This window comes from Crocuta crocuta, unplaced genomic scaffold, assembly GCF_008692635.1.
Source record: "Crocuta crocuta isolate KB4526 unplaced genomic scaffold, BGI_CrCroc_1.0 scaffold143, whole genome shotgun sequence".
NCBI classification, from domain to species: Eukaryota; Metazoa; Chordata; class Mammalia; order Carnivora; family Hyaenidae; genus Crocuta; species Crocuta crocuta.
In genome coordinates, this window is record NW_027529175.1 from 8969097 (window position 1) to 8987185 (window position 18089).

Consider the following 18089-nt stretch of genomic DNA (forward strand, 5'->3'; position numbering starts at 1 on the left):
ATAACACCCCCCCCCCCCCCCGCCCCGATCTTTCTCAGGATCGCCGGACTTTCCAATATGAGACAATGATTTGTTTCGCTGTGCGTCTTCCTCCTCCTTGGGGTAAGGCATATGGATCCGTTGGGCCTCAGCTGTGTCTGTGAGGAGATGGCGCTCCTCACCTCAAAAACCAGACAAAGACCCCCCACCCCCACATTGACCAAACTTCAGCCAGGCTGCTCCGCTAGGCCTCACCCGGTATTAGCAAGCATCCCCTGCCCTTGAGGTCTGATCACCTGGCCTGCCTGCAGCAAGGGTCCCCCAGCCTCTGTGTCTCCCCTTAGCAATTTTCTGTCCATTGACCCCTATGTTGCGTATTGGCAGTCAATCCCTAGCTGTCTTGGCCGGATTCTCCCTCCCCTGTTGCGATCGTCGTGAATAAAATCTTTCACTCCCACTTAGCCAGTGTCAGGATAACTTTTCCTATAAACCTTGGCCTTCCCATAATCCCAGGGGCCCGAGGCTGATGGGTGGGGCCTGGGGTCTGCACCACCTGTCGGGAGGGGCCTACTGTGGGCAGGGAGGTGTTTAAGACCCTTGGAGGAAGAGCAGGAGGCTGGTGGTGGAGCTGGAGCGGCTGTAAGAACTCCAAGTCCTAATCAGGTCAGTTGCCCAGAGAGGCTGAAATCAGGGAGAGGGGGCTGGGGCCAGGGCCGGGGCCGGGGCCCCTGGGAGCTGCTCCTGCGCTGACACATTAACTTCTGAGGCCAGGAGGAGGGTGGATGGTCACTCATTACCGAGGGCCAAGGCCAAGGGGCTGGGTGGTGTCCGGTCACTTATGTAACCTGTGGGCATATATAGGGGCACACTCCAACCCACCTGCCAACTCTGCTCCCTCAAGATGAAGGCGGCTGTGGTGAGTCCTCCAGACCCAGCACATGTGGCCCCACTGACTGATCGCCCAGTGGCTGGTTGTCCCTCAAGGCCCCCCCCCCCCCCCGAGCTGATTCCCACCGGCCTGCTGGTCCCGGTCAAAGGGCTTCCTCCTTCCGGTCTAGCTGGGGCAAGGGTCAGCGGCCCCACGCGGGGCTCCCTGCAGACCCAGGTCTCTGTCGGGAGATGCCAGGTTCCCGGCGCTCCTATGCAGCATCCCGCACGCGGTGCATCGCCCTGGAAGCAGGCGTCCCGCTGACATCCACTTTGCAGATAAGGACACCCAGAGCGAGGCCACCCCAGATGGCTGGTGTGCTGGGGAGGGGCGGTGCCCTGCTGTCCACCGGCCTTGCCGCTGACCCCCCTCTTGGGCTCTGGTGCCCCCAGGGGACGTCCTATGTCCTCATGGAGCTGGCATCAAGGTGAGACGGGTTTAATCCTCCACCCAACCAGGGCCCAGACCCTTCCCTAGTCTACCGGCCCGACGTGGACTCAGAGGTGGCCAAAGACAAGGGCAGCTTCCGAAACTACAGTGTAAGGACCCCACCCGGCCCTGCCCCAAGCCCAACCCCACCTCAGCCTGATCTCTCCCGGGGGAGTCAGCATGTCCCCTTTTGCACAGCTCAGGGGCTGCCTTCAGGAAGCCCCCATTCACAGTTCTGGGGCCAAGCCTGGGAGACCAGAGCCAGGGGGGGGGTGGGCGGCATGGGTGTGAAGGGCAGGGATGGGAGCCTCCTGGCTGACCTTCTGGCTTGCAGTCTGGCCCGCTGCTGGACCGTGTCTTTGCCACCTACAAGCTCATGCACACGCAGCAGACCGTGGACTTCGTCAGGAGAAAGGTACTTGGCAGCTCTCTCTGCTGCAAGTCCCAGGGTGGGGCTGCCCCTCCCTTCTACCCCCAGGCTGAATGGATAGAGAGGGATCGGGCCCTGATTGCACCAACCCCGCGGCCATGCTGATCTCCCCTTCCTCGCCTAGCACACCCAGTTTGGGGGCTTCTCCTACAAGAAAATGACTGTCTTGGAGGCTGTGGACATGCTAGACGGGCTGGTGGATGAGTCGGACCCAGATGTGGACTTCCCCAATTCCTTCCATGCCTTCCAGACTGCCGAGGGCATCCGGAAAGCCCACCCCGACAAGGGTGTGTGCCCCTCCTGTGGTGGGCTGCAGTGGGGGGCTACGGGGGGTCCTGGCCCTTTCCTAGCCTCTCCCTCGGCCCCAGCCTCCCCCTCGGCCCCCAGCCTCCCCCTCAGCCCCAGCCTTACCACCACCCACTAGCCTGCTCTGTCCCTCCCCCTCCCAGACTGGTTCCACCTTGTGGGGCTGCTGCATGACCTGGGGAAGGTTCTGGTTCTGGCAGGGGAGCCCCAGGTAAGGGCAGGGGTGGAAGGGGGCAACAGGTTGGGGCCGGGGCAGCCTGGGCTCGGGGCTCTGGGCTCTGGGGACCCTCCACATGGGCAGGGACGTCACCCCCCACATGGTTGCATGTCCCCAGTGGGCGGTTGTTGGAGACACCTTCCCAGTCGGCTGCCGTCCCCAGGCTTCTGTGGTTTTCCATGACTCCACCTTCCAGGACAACCCGGACCTCCAGGATCCTCGATACAGGTGCCCCTCCCGGGCGGCTGGTCCTCCTCCTCCCCACATTGCACCTGGGCCCCTCACCCTCTATCTTTCCCTGCAGCACAGAGTTGGGCATGTACCAGCCGCACTGTGGGTTGGAGAACGTCCTCATGTCCTGGGGCCATGATGGTGAGGCCAGTTAGAGGTGGGCAGCGGGGAAGATGGGGACCACGGTGGGGGCCATGGCTCTGGGTGCCTTGGGATGACACTTGGTCTCCCACAGAGTACATGTACCAGGTGATGAAGTTCAACAAATTCTCTCTCCCTCCGGAGGTAGGTGGGGGGAGGGGCTAAACCAAGAACCCGTCCCAGCCCTGCCCTGCCCAGCCGGGCCCAGCCTGCAGCTTGCTGCGTGTGACTTCCCTCTGCCCTCAGGCCTTCTACATAGTCCGATTCCACTCCTTCTACCCTTGGCACACGGGTGGTGACTACAGGCAGCTGTGCAACGAGCAGGACATGGCCATGCTTCCCTGGGTGCAGGAGTTCAAGTACGACCATCTCTGTGCAGGGCTGGGAGGAGGGGCTGGAGGAGCTGGGGGCTTCTTCACAAGGCACTGTCCCTCCCCTTGTTGCAGCAAGTTCGACCTCTACACCAAGTGTCCGGAGCTGCCGGATGTCAGGGAGCTGCGGCCCTACTACGAGCAGCTCATCAACAAGTACTGTGCTGGTGTGCTGAGCTGGTGACCGGCCTGCCGGCCCCGCCCAGGCCCGGTCAGGCGCGCTAGGGTGACAGCCAAAGTTGGGGTCATGTACACGCCTGCGGTCAACACTCCCTGCCCAGTGGCAATAAAGACCTTGAAGCAGCTTGTGAGTCTGACCTTCACTGGGGCGCGGGTCTGCTGTGTCCAGAGGGGCCTCTTGGACAAGCGCGTCCACTCCTACCACCATACGCATCTTGCTGCGCTTCCCCGCTCTGGTGTCAGAATCGGGCTTGCCCGGGCCACCCTCACCTTCTCGGTCACCAAGTCCTCAAAAACAAGACAGAGCAGAATGCTTGGTAGTGTGAAGAGCAAATTGCAGAAACCCTTGTGGTTGGTACGTGCGCAGGGTAAGTGCAGTGAGCGCAAGCCACGGATAGCGCCCCAGGGGCCTCCTCTGCCCCAAGGCGCAGCCCTCACCTGGGGTTGCAGATAAACTCCCTTGTATGTAGTCTCACCCCCAAGTATGTGTCTTCAACAGTACAGTTGAAGCCCTGGCTTCCCCTCTGCCTTCTAGCGGCTTATTTCTTTACATTTTTTTAGATTTTGTGTGTGAGTGAGAGAGAGAGACAGAGCATGAACAGGGGAGGGGCAGAGAGACAGAATCCAAAGCAGGCTCCAGGCTCTGAGCTGTCAGCGCAGAGCCTAACCCAGGGCTCGAACTCACGAACTGTAAGATCACGACCTGAGCCAGACCCTCAACCGACTGAGCCACCCAGGCGCCCCTCAAGCACCTTATTTCTTGGAAGAATGGGGATCATTTGTCTCAAGGAATTTCCTTCTGTTGAGATTTTGCTAGTTGCATCCCATGGTATTTATTAATATTTTTTGAGTACTTCCTCCTACTTGGTAAATGCACATAGAGACTTAATCAGATTAAGACTTGGCTTGTGGCGTCTGGGTGGCTCAGTCGGTTAAACGTCCGACTTCGGCTCAGGTCACGATCTCACGGTTCGTGGGTTCGAGCCCCGTGTCAGACTCTGCCGACAGTTCAGAGCCTGGAGCCTGTTTCAGATTCTGTGTCTCCCTCTCTCTCTGACCCTCCCCTGCTTGTGCTCTGTCTCTCTCTCTCAAAAATAGATGTGGAAAAAAAAAAGAATGTATAGATTTCAGCATATTTGTGCTGTGGTTCCTTGATTTATCGCCCTCACTGGTGCTTGGACTCCCCTCAGCCAGGGCTGGGGTGCAGCTTCCAGACGGCTCCCAGGTCCCTTCTGACATGGCAGCAGCAGCCTCTGGTGGATACCCTGCTGTCAGGTGTGATAAGATACCCAGACTGTGGTAATTTCCTGTTTTTGTAACAAATCACCACAAATTTGGTGGCTGAAAGCAAAAACTTATACTCCTGAGTTCTGGAGGCCAGAAGTCAGATCACAGTGTTGGCAGAGTCGTGCTCCTCCACAGGCTCCAGGGAGGAGCCGTCCTTGCCTCCCCCGGTTTCGGGGGGCTGCCCGCACCCCCTGGCTTGTGACTCCACCCCTTGCCTCTGTCTTCCCATGGCTTCACCGTTTCTCTGTGCCCTCTGCCTCTCTCTCTCTCTTTTTTTATAGTTTTTATTTATTTTTGAGACAGAACATGAGTGGGGGAGGGGCAGAGAGAGAGGGAGACACAAAATTGGAAGCAAGCTCCAGGCTGCCAGCACAGAGCCCGATGCGGGGCTCAAACCCATGAACCACGAGATCATGACCTGAGCCTGAGTCGGACGCTTAACCGACTGAGCCACCCAGGCGCCCCTCTGCCTCTCATAAGAACCCTGTCATGGTCCTGGGCCCATCCAGGTAACCCAAGATGATCCCCTCATCTCAAGGTCCCTAACTTCATCACATGCACAAGATGCTTTTTTTTCTTTTTTTTAATTTTTTTTTAATGTTTTATTTATTTCTAGGAGAGAGAGAGAGAGAGAGACAGCGTGAGCAGGGGAGGGTCAGAGAGAGAGGGAGTCACAGACTGAAACAGGCTCCAGGCTCTGAGCTGGCAGTCAGCACAGAGCCCGACGCGGGGCTCGAACCCACGAACCGCGAGATCATGACCTAAGCGAAAGTCGGACGCTTAACCGACTAAGCCACCCAGGTGCCCCGCTTTTTTTTTCTTTAAGTTTATTTTGAGAGAGAGAGAGTGAGAGCATGCACAAGTGTACAAGCAGGGGAGGGGCAGAGAGAGTGAGAGAATCCAGAGCAGGCTCTGCGTCGTCAGTGAAGGGCCCAGCTTGGGGCTGGAACCACGAACCGTAAGATCATGACCTGAGCCCAAGTTAAAAGCTGGACGTTCAACTGACGGAGTCACCCAGGCGTCACAAGATACTTTTGCTAAATAAGGTCACATTCACTAATTCCAGGGATTTGATGTGGACAACTTTGGGGGACTGTGTTCTCAAGCCCTTCCAGAGCTTCCCAGTTGTCATCTGAAGCCGGCCTCCATTCGCAGAGGTCAGGGACGCATGAAAGAGAGATGATGCTCCAGGTTGGTAGGCGGCAGGTGTGATAAACAAGGGGACTTACATGTGAGGCCTGTCTCCGGGCGCCCCAAGGCACGTAGATCTTTGCATCTGCCCACTAGATTCATGGTTTAGGGGCACCTGACTGGCTCAGTTGGTAGAGCACCCAACTCTTCATCTCAGGGTCATGAGGCGGAGCTCCCTGTTGGGCGTAGAGATTATTTTTTAAAAACAAACCAAGGGTAGAATCAGATCAGGACCTAACAGGCTCCAGCCACACAGACCATTCAGCGGGTCTCCACACCACACGCCACCCTGGGAGCAGCTTCTAGGAGCAGGGAAGCAAGCGGAAGGCATGCTGCAAAGACGGAGGGGAGGAGCCCCCGATTTCCAGGGTCCAGTTCACGGGTGCACCGGCCGTAATGTCCTCTCCACGGCCATCCCCAACAGCTTACCACAGAGGCTGCCCCGACCTGGGGTCTGCCACTGCTCGGGCGAGCCTTGGTTTCTTAGAGTGGGAGACGTACTTCATGTCCACATGTTGGCGGCTAAAGACTCAATCTTGAACATTCCCCTCCACTCCAACCCCTGGTGTGGCCACTGGAAGTGTCACCCACTGCCCTCCCTGCCCTGCTTCCCCCGTGTAACCCGCCCTTGACCTCAGGAGAGCGCAGGTTCAAATGTGTCAGACACGGCCCAAGTCTTACCGCTCACTTGTGCTTCCTTCTAGAAAACTGCTCTCTTGCACCCAAATCCCTGGGTGGCCTCTGCCACTCTCCCTCCTGTGAGCTCAGGCAGCAAGTGCAGGGTGCTGAGGGGGCCCTCCCTGGAGCTGCTGCATGGGCTGCGGGTGCTCAGCACTCTGCTTCTCTGGGTCCAAAGGTACCATTCCGATCTCATCTCTGGGGAGCCTCCCCCATGCACGGCAGAAGAGGCCATCTTTGCTCTTGTCCCCAGGTCCCCAGACCCTGTCTGTGTCCCTTCCAAAAGCTCCAGGGTGGGTAGCTGTGGCCAGGGTGGCCAGGGCCACATCTTTCTGTCCCCCCGGGGACCTTCAGGCCTCACTGGGCTTAGGCACTGGGGTCAGCCGAGGAGCCTGCAGACAGACAGGAGTAGGGCTGGGCTCTCAGGCATGCTGGCCTCCCCCCTGCAGGGGCCCTCTTCCTGCTCTAACTCCCCGGGTTCTGCTTCTCCCCCAGGCCCAAGGCTCAGCCTTCCAGTGCGCTTCCAATTCGCCATGTTTCTCTTTAAATGAGCCAGTCCGTTCCCTCTGAGAAGGTGGGTTGCAAGCAAGGGAGCCTTAGAGGAATCTAGAATTTGTTCTCGGGCCCATTTAAGGCAGAACTTTGGAGCAGTGTGGTGGAAGGGATGGGAAGTTGCGCGAATGGCCTTTGCTATGCTGGATGGGAGCCTCTCAAAGGCCAGGCCTGGGGGACAATGAGCAGGCACTGGAGGAAGGGGCTGCCCCTAAGGGCACAGACGGCCCAAGAAAAAACTAATGGCAAGTTCAAATCTTTAAATTTCAGGTTCAAGCCATGGCCTGAAACCAGAAATGATCTGCACCAAGACAGTGGTTCTTCTGGCGTCCCTGAAGACCCTTTCAGGGGCCGGTGAAGTCATCTGCCTTTTCACCGAGCTGAGGGTCAGGTGACTGGGTGGGGCAGGGGTGTGGCCACTTGGCCCCAAACCAGCCAGGCTGCGTCCCCAATGGCTGGTCCTGACCATCCAACACCACACACCCCAAGTCACAAAAAGGTCTGTTTTACTTAAGAATGCAGTTGTAAATGTTATTAATATTCTTAAATCTCTATCTTTGAGTGTGGGTTTTTTTAATCTTTTGTGTGGCAAAACAGGACTGATGCACAAAGCGCTTCTGCTGAGGTCCACAGGAGCCTTTTCTCTGGAACAGCACTTACTGGACAAACCGTAGGTATTTGGTCTCGGGCATTTGGCTGGCATTTTCTTTTTTTCTTTTCTTTTTATTTTTTATTTTAAAAAAGACTTAAAATTTTTTAATGTTTTATTTATTTATCTTTTTGAGAGAGAGAGAGAGAGAGAGAGANCTCTCCTAGAAATAAATAAATAAAAATGAAAAAAAAAATAAAGTTTATTTATATTTAGAGAGAGAGGGAGAGAGAGAATCCCAAGCAGGCTCTAAGCTGTCAGTGCAGAGCCCAACGTGGGGCTCAAACTCATGAACTGTGAGACTATGACTTGAATTGGCAGCCATTTTCTTAACAACGAACAAAATGAGGCTGTTTCTTCAAGAAGAACAACGGTAGTGTTTGTTGCCAATGATAACATTTAGGTTTCAAACAAAAATCAGGATTTGGGAAAACCTGTGCCCAAACTGTGAACATAACATCTTCCTTATACTCATGGACTTTAGGATGAGATTGGTGGTGATATCAGCGAATGTGATTTTTTCGGGTTGTACAATGTAACATGTCAGCATTCGGAAGACCTGCGTAACTCAACGAAACTGATATTTTCCAAACGACCAACATATGATACTCCTTTTGGCTCTGGGATGCACCAGTGGGTTTTTCTGGGACAGAGGACGAGAAGCTCATTGGGATGGTTTCATATTCCAGTTGCGACGAAGCACCAAGAAATGACTCCGTGGAGTTTTGATATGGTGTTAAAGAAGAACGCCCGTGGTGATCTGAAAAAGTTTCTGAAATGTTCTTCCCTTTTCCAAGGGAAAACATATCTGTGTGAGGCCAGATTTTCCTCATATATTTCAAGCAAAAGCATACTGTAATAGGTTGGCCAAAAGCAGAGATGAGAAGCCTGACATTAAAGAGATTTTGCAAAAACATAAACTGTTGCCGCTCTTGGGGCTCCTGGCTGGCTCAGTTGCTAGAGTGTGTGACTCTTGATCTCAGGGTCGTAAGTTTGAGCTTTATGTTGTTGTAGTTTACTTAAAAACGACAACAAGAAAACAACAAATCTATGCCACTCTTCACTTAATTTTTTTTTTATAGTTTATTTTTGAGACAGAGACAGAGCATGAGCGGGGGAGGGGCAGAGAGAGAGGAAGACACAGAATCTGAAACAGGCTCCAGGCTCTGAGCTGTCAGCACAGAGCCCGATGCGGGGCTCGAACCCATGAACCAGGAGATCTGACCCGAGCCGAAGTCGGACGCTTAACCAACTGAGCCACCCAGGCGCCCCTTTACTTAAATTTTTTTGAATAGTTATTTTTTGTTAAAAAAATTTGTTTTTATGGTAACGTGTAATAAGCTTATTTATACAGTTGAATAAAATTAGTAAGTAAATATTTAAACAATTTCTTGATTTAATTCTCAGTGTGGTAGATATTAATAGACAGATCCTTCAGAAACAAAAGCCCTTTGGGTCCTCAAATTTTTTTAAATTTTATTTTAACATTTGTTTATTTTTGAGAGACAGAGCATGAGCAGGGGAGGGGCAGAGAGAGAGGGAGACACAGAATCCGAAGCAGCTCCAGGCTCGGAGCTGTCACCCGAGAGCGGGTGCTTGAACTCACGAACTGCGAGATCATGACCTGACCTGAAGTCGGCCGCTTAACCGACTGAGACCCCCAGGCGCCCCGGGGGCTCCGCAGTTTTTAAGAATGTAGGGAGTCCTGAGACCAAAGACCTGCTCCACGGACGCCGGTTGACTTCCTTTCGCAGGAACCACAGCGCTTGCTCCATGGGCTCCACACAGGCTGGAGTGGAGGCCAGCTCGGAGCACGACCACACGCAGCTCTCTCACCAAACTCAGGGGCCACCGGTATGCCACTCCAGAGTGACAGCACGCATGGCCCCAGGGGGTGCAATTACCGTGGCGGATGTGGTCTGTGGTACTGGGCAGTGATTTGTCTTCAGGAACAGCCGTCTGTACGTTTTGGACTTGCTGCCCTTGGGCTGGGTCCAGCATCATTGTCCACCGACTCACGAATGCCCGTCACCAACGCACACTGCACAGCACTGCCTCCGGCCCAACACGCTCTGCAGAGGGAGAGGGGGAAAGCAGAGGCTGGTATCTGTGGGCCCCACGGCCCCCACAGCAATGATCTGATGGAATAATGGAGCGGACCGTTGAAGCCCTGGCCACGGCGCCAGCTTGCTGGCAACGCCGGGGGGAGTCAGGGTGCAGAGAGTGCCCTGTGTGGTTGGTAAGCCTGGGGGTGGGATGCCCGGGAGCCGGGGGCAAGTATTTCTGCACCCAGGGTCCCCTGGTGGAAGTGTTGCAGTCTGTTCTGGTGACTCTGGGTAATGCTGCGTTGTGAAATGTGGTTCTCAAGGAAGCAGTGCTTCTCCTCAGAGACGCAGCAGCGCTTCCCTGGGACTGGGTGTGGCTGGGCACATGGCTGTGTCGGACAGGCAAGCAAGGTGTGGTGGGTGCTCACCTCCGCAGGGAAAGGGCTACTGGGGCAGGACCCAGAGGTCTGGGGAATGCTCCAGGTGACCCCCAGATGCCTGAGAACTGCCCAGTCTCGTGGCCAGCGTCAGTGGAAGACTGCAGCGCCCCCTGTGGATAGGCCCAAGCAACTCAAGATGCAGAGCTGCTGAAATAAACACAACCTGGTGGCGCCTGGGTGGCCCAGTCAGTTGAGCGTCTGACTCTTGGTTTGGGCTCAGTTTATGATCTCACCTTCCCTGAGATGGAGCCTTAGTCGGGGTCTGTGCTGACAGTCCAGTACCATCATAAAGACAGATATACGGACCAATGGGATAGATCAGAGATCCTAGAAATAAAGCCCTTGCATATGGTCAGTGATTTTTGACAAAAGTGCTGAGACCACTCAATGGGGAGAAGCACTGCCTTTTCAACAAATGGTGTTGAGAAAACTGGACATCCACATGCAGAAATGAAGTTACACCCCTACCTCTCACTACATGCAAAAATTAACTCAAAATGGATCAAAGACCTAAGTGTAAGAGCTAAAACTATAAAACTCTTAGAAGAAACACGGGGAAATCTTCATGATCTTGAATTTGACAATGATTTCCGGGATATGACCAAAGTACAAGCAAGGAAGAAAATATTGGATACGTTGGGCTTCACAAAAATTAAAAACTTTTGTGCTTCAAAGAACACTATAGAGTGAACAGTTAGTCTTCAGAATAAGAAAATATTTGCAAATCATATACCTGATGAGAGGTTAAATATCCAGGATATATAAAAACCCACAATTCAATAACAAAAAGCAAATAACTGATGATTAAATCAAGAAATTATTTACTTACTAATTTTATCTAACTGTATAAATAAGCTTATTACACGTTACCATAAAAACAAAATTTTTTAATGAAAAATAACTATTCAAAAAAAATTAAGAGTGGCATAGATTTGTTGTTTTGTTGTTGTCATTTTTAAGTAAACTACAATAACATGAGGCTCAAACTTACGACCTTGAGATCCGGAGTCACACGCTCTAGCAACTGGGCCAGGCAGGAGCCCCAAGAGCAGCAACGGTTTATGTTTTTGCAAAATCTCTTTAATGTCAGGCTTCTCATCTCTGCTTTTGGCCAACCTATTACAGTATGCTTTTGGTTGAAATATATGAGGAAAAAATGAGCAAAGAATAATTAAAAAACAAAGATAAAAATATAGGGGTGACTGGGTGTCTCAGTCAGTTGAGTATCAGAATCTTGATTTTTGGCTCAAGTCATGATCCCAGGGCTGTGGGATTGAGCCCTGCGTCAGGCTCTGTGCTGACAGCGCGGAACCTGCTTGAGATTCTCTCTCTCCCTCTGCCACTCTACCCCCTTCATGTGAGCGTGCTATCTCTCTCTCTCTCTAAACAAAATGAAATGGGGTGCCTGGGTGGTTCAGCTTGTTAAGCATCTGACTTCGGCTCAGGTCATGATCTCACAGTCCATGGGTTCGAGCCCCGTGTCAGGCTCTGTGCTGACAGCTCAGAGCCTGAGCCTGCTTCAGATTCTGTGTCTCCCTCTCTCTCTCTGCCCCTCCCTTGCTCGCTCTCTGTCTCTGTCTCTCAAAATTAAGACATTAAAAAATAAATAAAAATAAATTAAAAAAAAAAAAAAAAAAAAAACAACCATGGTCAATAAACACATGAAGATGCTCAACATCATTAGTCGTTAGGCAAATGTAAACTCCAAACCGCACACAATACCATTTCAAGCCCAATAGAATGAGTATTAACAACAACAAAACAAAACCAAAACCAAAACAAACAAAAAAGGAAAATAACAAATGTTAGTGAGTATATGGATAAATTTGAAATTTGAACTGTGGCATATTCTTGGAGGGAATGTAAAATGGAGCAGCTGCTATAACAGTTTGGTGTTTCACACAGATTACTTGCACATCAGTGTTAATTTATATTATACACAATAGCCAAAAGGTGCGAACCCAAATATGCATTGATGGATAAATGAATAATCAAAACGTGATGTAAAAATACAACGGAATAGTATTCAGCCATGAAAAAGGAGTGAAGCTCTGACACATGCTACTACGTGAATGAACCTCGAAAACGTTATGCTGAGTGAAAGAAGCCAGACATAAAAGGGCACAAAGTGTATGATTCTACTCACGTGGACTTCATAAAAATGACCAGGATGGGTAACTCCATAGAGACAGAAATCAGGCGTGTGGCTGCGTAGGGCATGGGAAGGAGGGGCTGCAAGATGCCAGCTAAGGGGAACGAGGGTTCCTGAGAGGAGGAAAAAGTTTCAACATTGACTGAAGTGATAGATGGACCTCGCTGTGAACCCAGTGCATTTTAAGAGGGTAAATTGAATGGCACGTGAACTATTCTTTAAAGAAATTGTTACAGAAAACAAAACAAAAACCCAAAAGAGATTCACAAATTGAGTTTAAAAGCCTAAAGGGAGGGGCGCCTGGGTGGCTCAGTCGCTTAAACGTCCGGCTCTTGATTTTGGCTCAGGTCCTGATCCCAGGATCACGCTCACAGGGTTGTGAGATTGAGCCCCACGTCAGGCTATGCACTGAGCGTGGAACCTGCTAGGGATTCTCTCTCTCCCTCCGCCTGCCCCTCACTCCCTGTCTTGTGTGTGCGCTTGCTCTCTCGCTCGAGTGCACACTAGCTCTCTCAAAACAAAACAAAAAAGTGTGAAGAAAAAGAACAGGTTTTTAAATTTTAAATACCTTGTTGTCTTAAGCCAAAAGTCAATTTACAGATCATTTAATCTCTGTGTAAGAGCACCTTTGAAGGCACCCAAAAACTCAGGTCACAGGTCCATGTAGACCACGTGTGGCAGTGGGTTCTGTTCAAATCTGGTCAAAGAGGGGGGTTCAGTGACGTGGGGGAAGGAGCTGAGCGCACGGGGGGCTGACCAGGCGTCCACAGGGCCGGAGCATGACAGGTGGGGGCGAGGACAGTCAGGCAGGGGAGGCTGGGCTACAAGTTCTCATGGAGGGTGGCGACCTCCCGACGGACCGCAGAACCCCAGACAGAAACCCGAGTGTTGCCCTCAATGCCTGCTTCCGCTTTCCTCTTCCTGGGTGCTCAGACGTGCTCTCCCTCCTTTGCCCTTGACCTAGGACCGCCTCCTTCCTCTCCCCACCCACACCCCGTGCCACTCTGCCCGTGCGTGATGGGTTTTCACGCTGCTCCACGGCTCTCTGACCTGTGCCCGAGGTGCCCGCCCTGCCCCTCCTGCACGTCCTTCACCCCTGCCCATGGGAGGTCCAGTGCTCTGCCCCTCCAGCTGTTCCCCGAGATGAGGCAGCAGGACAAAGAAAGAAGGCAGGGGCCAGGTGAGCTCTCGGCCCCGGATAGTTCCAGGCCCCACACTGCGCCACTGGCCTTGCAGACTTGATGTGTGGAGTCGACAGGTCAGCCAGGCCGTGCGGACCGCACGCTTCTATTTCACAGAGGGGAACGTTGAGGGGAGGAGAACGAAGGCATCGAAGCAGCCAGGCCAGCCACCAGCAGGACAGCAGGAGCTGGTCCTCCGGAGGTGAGGAAGGCCCGCCGTCCTCAGGACTCCAAAGCGCGGGGGGAACAACACATCGGACACGTGCTCAAGCACAGAGACGCCTTTATTGGTTCCTGTGTCCAAATAGCAGGAGTTTCAGGCGTTTCCGTCTCCCTCGCCGCCTCAGCAGGTCAGCCCCCCAGGGCAGGGGCAGGGGCTGGGGCATCAGGCTTGGGTCCCCACAGAGGGAAAGGGCTTCCCAGCCTGGTACATCATCCTGGGAAAGGCCCTGAGCTGGGTCACATGCCTGCCTCGTGGGTCAAGGCCAGGGGGTGCCATGGGGAGGGCACGGGTGGGGTGTGTCTGGGGGTGAGTGGGCCCTCCGCACGGCAGGGCGGCCAGAGCCCACCCTGGGGGACGGCACCCTCTCCCGCATCTGTCACAGCAGTCGGCTAAGGCACGCTGGCTGGATCATGTGCTGCGGCAGAAGGCCAGAGACGTCCTGGGGACCCTGACCCTCTCCGGACCCGTGGCTGACGGAACGCAGCTATTTTTTCCTCCTTGGAGTCTGGGAATTGCTGGCACAGCTGTCAGGGGCTGGGGCAGCCTGTTTGCTGGCCGCTCCAGAGTCCTTCTTCGGGGCTGGCCTGGGCTTCTCCTCCTTGGCCAGAGGTGAAGACCGGGGGGAATGAGGCCTTGAATGTAGGGCCTGCACAACCCTGATAGCGCCCACTGCGGCGAGGAGCCCCCAGAGCAGGGTGGAAGGCTCCAGGGGAGACAGCTGTTTCCGGACCCAGCTGAGGGCCTGGGCCAAGGCGTTGCTGGAGCTGCGGGCTCGGGCTGGGCCCCTGTCCTGTGGGTGCAGGATTGAGAAAGGTCCGTGGGGACCACCCCTGTGGGGGAGGCTCACCCCTGCCACTCCCCTTCCCTAACGCCTTCCCACCTGGAGGCCGAACTGTCTGAGCAGCACGTCCAGCGTTGGGTCCCCCAAGGACACTGGTGGGAAGAATTCCTCCACCCACTGGCGTCGCCACCACTGGCTGCAACAGGGAGGGGCGTTCGGGGGCTGCCCGAGCCCAGGCCCCGGCTCCCCACTGGGCACCCTGGCCTTACCTCTGCTCCCCGGGATGTGAGAACCAGTACTTGTAGCGCTGGGCCCGCAAGTAGGTGGGCGGCTGCTTGTGGAAGGGGTATTTGGCCACATCGTTCTGGATAAGGCGGATCACTGCAAGGGAGTGGGCTCAGCACAGCCAGGGCTCTCTCAGCCCCACCCTTTCCCACACATCCTGCCCCCGCCAGCCCCTACCCTTCCCACAAGCCACCCGACTCCCACGGGGCCTCACCAGGCTCCTTGCCCTGCAGCAGGCGCAGGACCAGGCCCGTGAACCACGGGCTATGAGAGTGCGGGCCCAAGGCTGCGAACCACATCTGCCAGTCGAGGCGGGGCTGGTGGGGAGCCACGGTGGGGGGCGGCCGGCTCACATTCCCGGGCTTGTACATGAACTCGATCTCCTACCCGGCAGAGTAGGTTAGCACGACTCGCTGGACTGGATGGACCCTCCCCCCTGCCCTCTGCGGGTCCCGCCCTGCTTCGGGGGGCCCGAGGGGTCATTTACCACCCAGTGATGCCCGTCATAGCTGCCCTCCAGCACCACTTCGGGCCGCCCACCCAGACCGGTCATCCGGCGGAAGAGGCCGTAGGAGTTAGCCAGCTGCAGGTGCTCCACGGTGCCAAACAGGCGGTGGGCCCCAGTCCAGAGACGCCCGTGGGTTGAGGGTTCCATGTAGGAGTATGGCACCTGGAGGCCGGTGGGCAGAGGCTCAGCGCCGCCCCTCCGGACCCCTCCCTCCTCCCCAAGTGCTACCCACCAGGCTGATCACAAACAAGGCCACCGTGGCAGTGCCGAAGATGAACAGCTGGACTGCAGAGTGGAGCCTCCTCAGCCACCCTCGCACCTGGGTCCACCTGGGGGCGGGGGACCCGAGTGCCGTCAGGCCTGCCCTGCACAGCTCTGCCCCCACCCCCTTGGGCCACGTACCTCCAGAGGGCAGTCAGCACTTCCCAGGTGAGGGAGGCCACCCCCAGCCACATGGTGGGCAGGGTCACCATCTTCAGCCACTGGGAAAACTGGTGGAAGGTAAAGGCTGCAGAAGGAAAGGGGTGTGAGGAGAGGCGGTCCAGCCTCTGCCCTCTGGCCCCCAGCCGGCACTCACTGGTTCTGGAGCGGACAGCATACTGCTCCCAGTCAGCTTCCAGGCCGAAGTAGTGCGCGGTACCATAGGCTAGCAGCCCGTAGATGGCAAATTCCAAGAGCAGAGACAGCATAGCCAGCAGCGTCCTGGGCCAGGCTGTTGAGCAAGACAGTCACAGGTCGGCTGGGGTGGAACTAGAGCAGGGGTCACTTGGGAGGGGGGGGTGGAGAGAAAGAAACTTGCTGGTGGGTGGCTAGGCTGAGGCTGTCTGTCTGGGACAAGCTGACACTCACAAGCGGCCGTCTTTCTGCAGCGGCTGTGGCCAGACGCGGCAGTCAGGTGCCCGTCGTCCAGAAGAGCGGTGGTGAGCACCAGGGTGAGCAGGTTGAAGAAATTATAGTTGCCGGTGATGATAATCAGGACTTGCAGCAAAACCTGGCGGAGGTCTGCACTGAGAGCTCCGGAGGCCCACCCCCTCCTGGTCCTCCCGAGCCTGCCCCTGTGCACCCCACGCCCAGGGCTCTCCTGCAGGCGTCCCATCCCCTCCTCATCACCCCTGGGCCTCTGGTATGTTCTCACTCCACTGTCCTCTACCTCCTGCTCATACCTTCCCTGGCTCCCCACTCCCTGGACAAGACCCAAGCTCAGCATGCTTCCTGCAGCCCTTCTGCACCTGCCCCTGCTGACCTCACTGGCGTCTTCTAGGGAGGCTGCAGCCCTGCCCCGTAGACAGGCCTTCACATCCTGGGTTAGCCTGTCCCTCTGCACACCAAGCCTTCCTGAGTGCTTGCAACAGCCACCCGGTCCCAGTGGGACCTGCTGGGCAGTGCTGAAGAAGGCCACATCCTGCCTTCCTGATGGCTGAGGTCCCCACCCACCTGGGAGTAGAAAGCTGCCAAGCGCAGGCGGCGAACAGGGGCGAAGAAGAGAGGGGGCACCGCGATCTCGATGAGGAAGGTTGCCACCACGCATAGTTTGTGCAACCAGACAGGCAGATGGTGGGTGAACCAGGAGGCAGGTGTGGGCAGGCACTGGGTCTCGTAGTGGTAGGTGAGCGCTGCAGGTAGTAAGCGAGGGGTCAGGGCTGGGCAGGCCCCCCCAAGACTGCCCCAACTTCCAGGACAGGACCCTCACCAGTAAGCCCCCACCAGGCGGGGCAACGGCTGGTCAGCTTGACCACACCCGAGGCAAACATGAGGCGAAACAGCAGCCATCGGACCAGCCAGAAGGGGAGGTCTTCGTGGGGCAAGGCCCCTGCCAGCCCGCCCTGGGGGGCCTGCTTATGGTGCGGGCGCTGCCTCAGGGGGGCCACCAGCACGGCCAGGAAGCCAGTCTCCAGCAGCAGGGAGTCCCTATGGGGAGAACGGACAGCACAAAGGGCCCCTCCCCATCAAGGCTGCTCCCCTCAGAGGGTCCTCTCCAGGGAGGACATATCCCTCTCCACCCACCCCCTGCAGTCCCACCCCCAGACCGCACACCACACTCACCACTGGCAAAAAAGAAACNGGCTGGAGGGAGTTGGTGACACCGGTCTCAGTGGTGCAGGATGCAGCAGGCGGCCCCCACTTGCCTGGTAGGCCGACAGGTAGGCAGCCCAGAGCAGCAGGTAGACGGGGAGAGTGCGCAGCCGGCGCAGCAGCAGTGCACCCAGGGCCAGCAGGGCGCCCAGCAGGCTCAGCAGCTCCAGGCCCTGCGCGGTGTCCAGCCCCAGCTGCGGAGCCTCCCACAGCAGGGTCGGGGTCTCCCACAGCTGCTGCCAGCGCCCCTTGCCCTGGGGCCTCAGCGTCTTCCGCGCAGGTAGGATGCCGTCGGCACCATACAGGCCTGTGGGAGTGCACATGAGGGCCAGGCCCTGGACACTGCCCCCCAAGGCTAGACTCCCGCCACCCGTCAGGGCCTGCAGGACCGAACCCTTCCCCCAACCTAGGTCAGGGCGTGAAGACTCTTGAAACCAGGTGAGAATCCGCTGATCCCCAACCCCTCCCAGATCAGGGCCCAGAAGCCCTACCAGACTCCCCAGGTCAGGACCTCCCACCCAACGGAGCGGAGCTCCCCTCTCTTCCAGGTCATATCCCCGACCTGCCCCACCAGCTCTGGGCCCACCCCCCTGGGAATTCTGCCCCGGCCCCTGCGCGCCCTCATACCTCCCCAAGCCCCCCGCGGGCCTCAGGGCACGAACCGAAGCCCCTACCCCAGGCACCGAGGCCTGGACCTCACTCCCTCCCCCAGTCAGCGGAGTGTCGGACGGGGAGAGGAGGAGACGCAGGGCGCGGGCTAAGGGGCGTCCCACCCTCGGCGCCCTCACCCGGGATCTGCGTGTAGAGGGACGAGAAGGCGAACATGAAGACG

General features: G+C 56.1%; 2 protein-coding genes across 2 annotated transcripts; one reads left to right on the forward strand and one right to left on the reverse strand.

Moving 5' to 3' along the window:
* The first annotated feature begins 880 nt into the window (after positions 1–880).
* On the forward strand, positions 881–3310 carry MIOX (myo-inositol oxygenase). Its single transcript, XM_077757875.1, has 10 exons — positions 881–895; positions 1366–1446; positions 1671–1751; positions 1891–2053; positions 2216–2283; positions 2408–2517; positions 2594–2661; positions 2756–2805; positions 2908–3020; positions 3108–3310. Exons 1-10 carry the CDS (start codon positions 881–883, stop codon positions 3214–3216), a joined length of 858 nt encoding a protein of 285 aa, XP_077614001.1. The 3' UTR covers positions 3217–3310.
* A 10343-nt stretch (positions 3311–13653) lies between these two features.
* LMF2 (lipase maturation factor 2) lies at positions 13654–18088 on the reverse strand (the record flags this gene model as incomplete). The annotated part of the gene is made up of 13 exons (XM_077757837.1): positions 13654–14400; positions 14491–14587; positions 14661–14772; positions 14891–15059; positions 15164–15346; positions 15417–15513; positions 15587–15692; positions 15762–15896; positions 16034–16175; positions 16619–16797; positions 16875–17123; positions 17307–17564; positions 18046–18088. Coding segments are annotated over 13 exons (2076 nt in total), but the record flags the coding sequence as incomplete, so codon positions are not given.
* Between the last annotated feature and the right edge of the window lies 1 nt (position 18089).

Coding starts and splice junctions, on each gene's coding strand:
- MIOX (XM_077757875.1), top strand. Junction 1,447..1,670: donor GCAGCTTCCGAAACTACAGT/GTAAGGACCCCA, acceptor TCTGGCTTGCAG/TCTGGCCCGCTGCTGGACCG. Junction 3,021..3,107: donor CCCTGGGTGCAGGAGTTCAA/GTACGACCATCT, acceptor CCCTTGTTGCAG/CAAGTTCGACCTCTACACCA.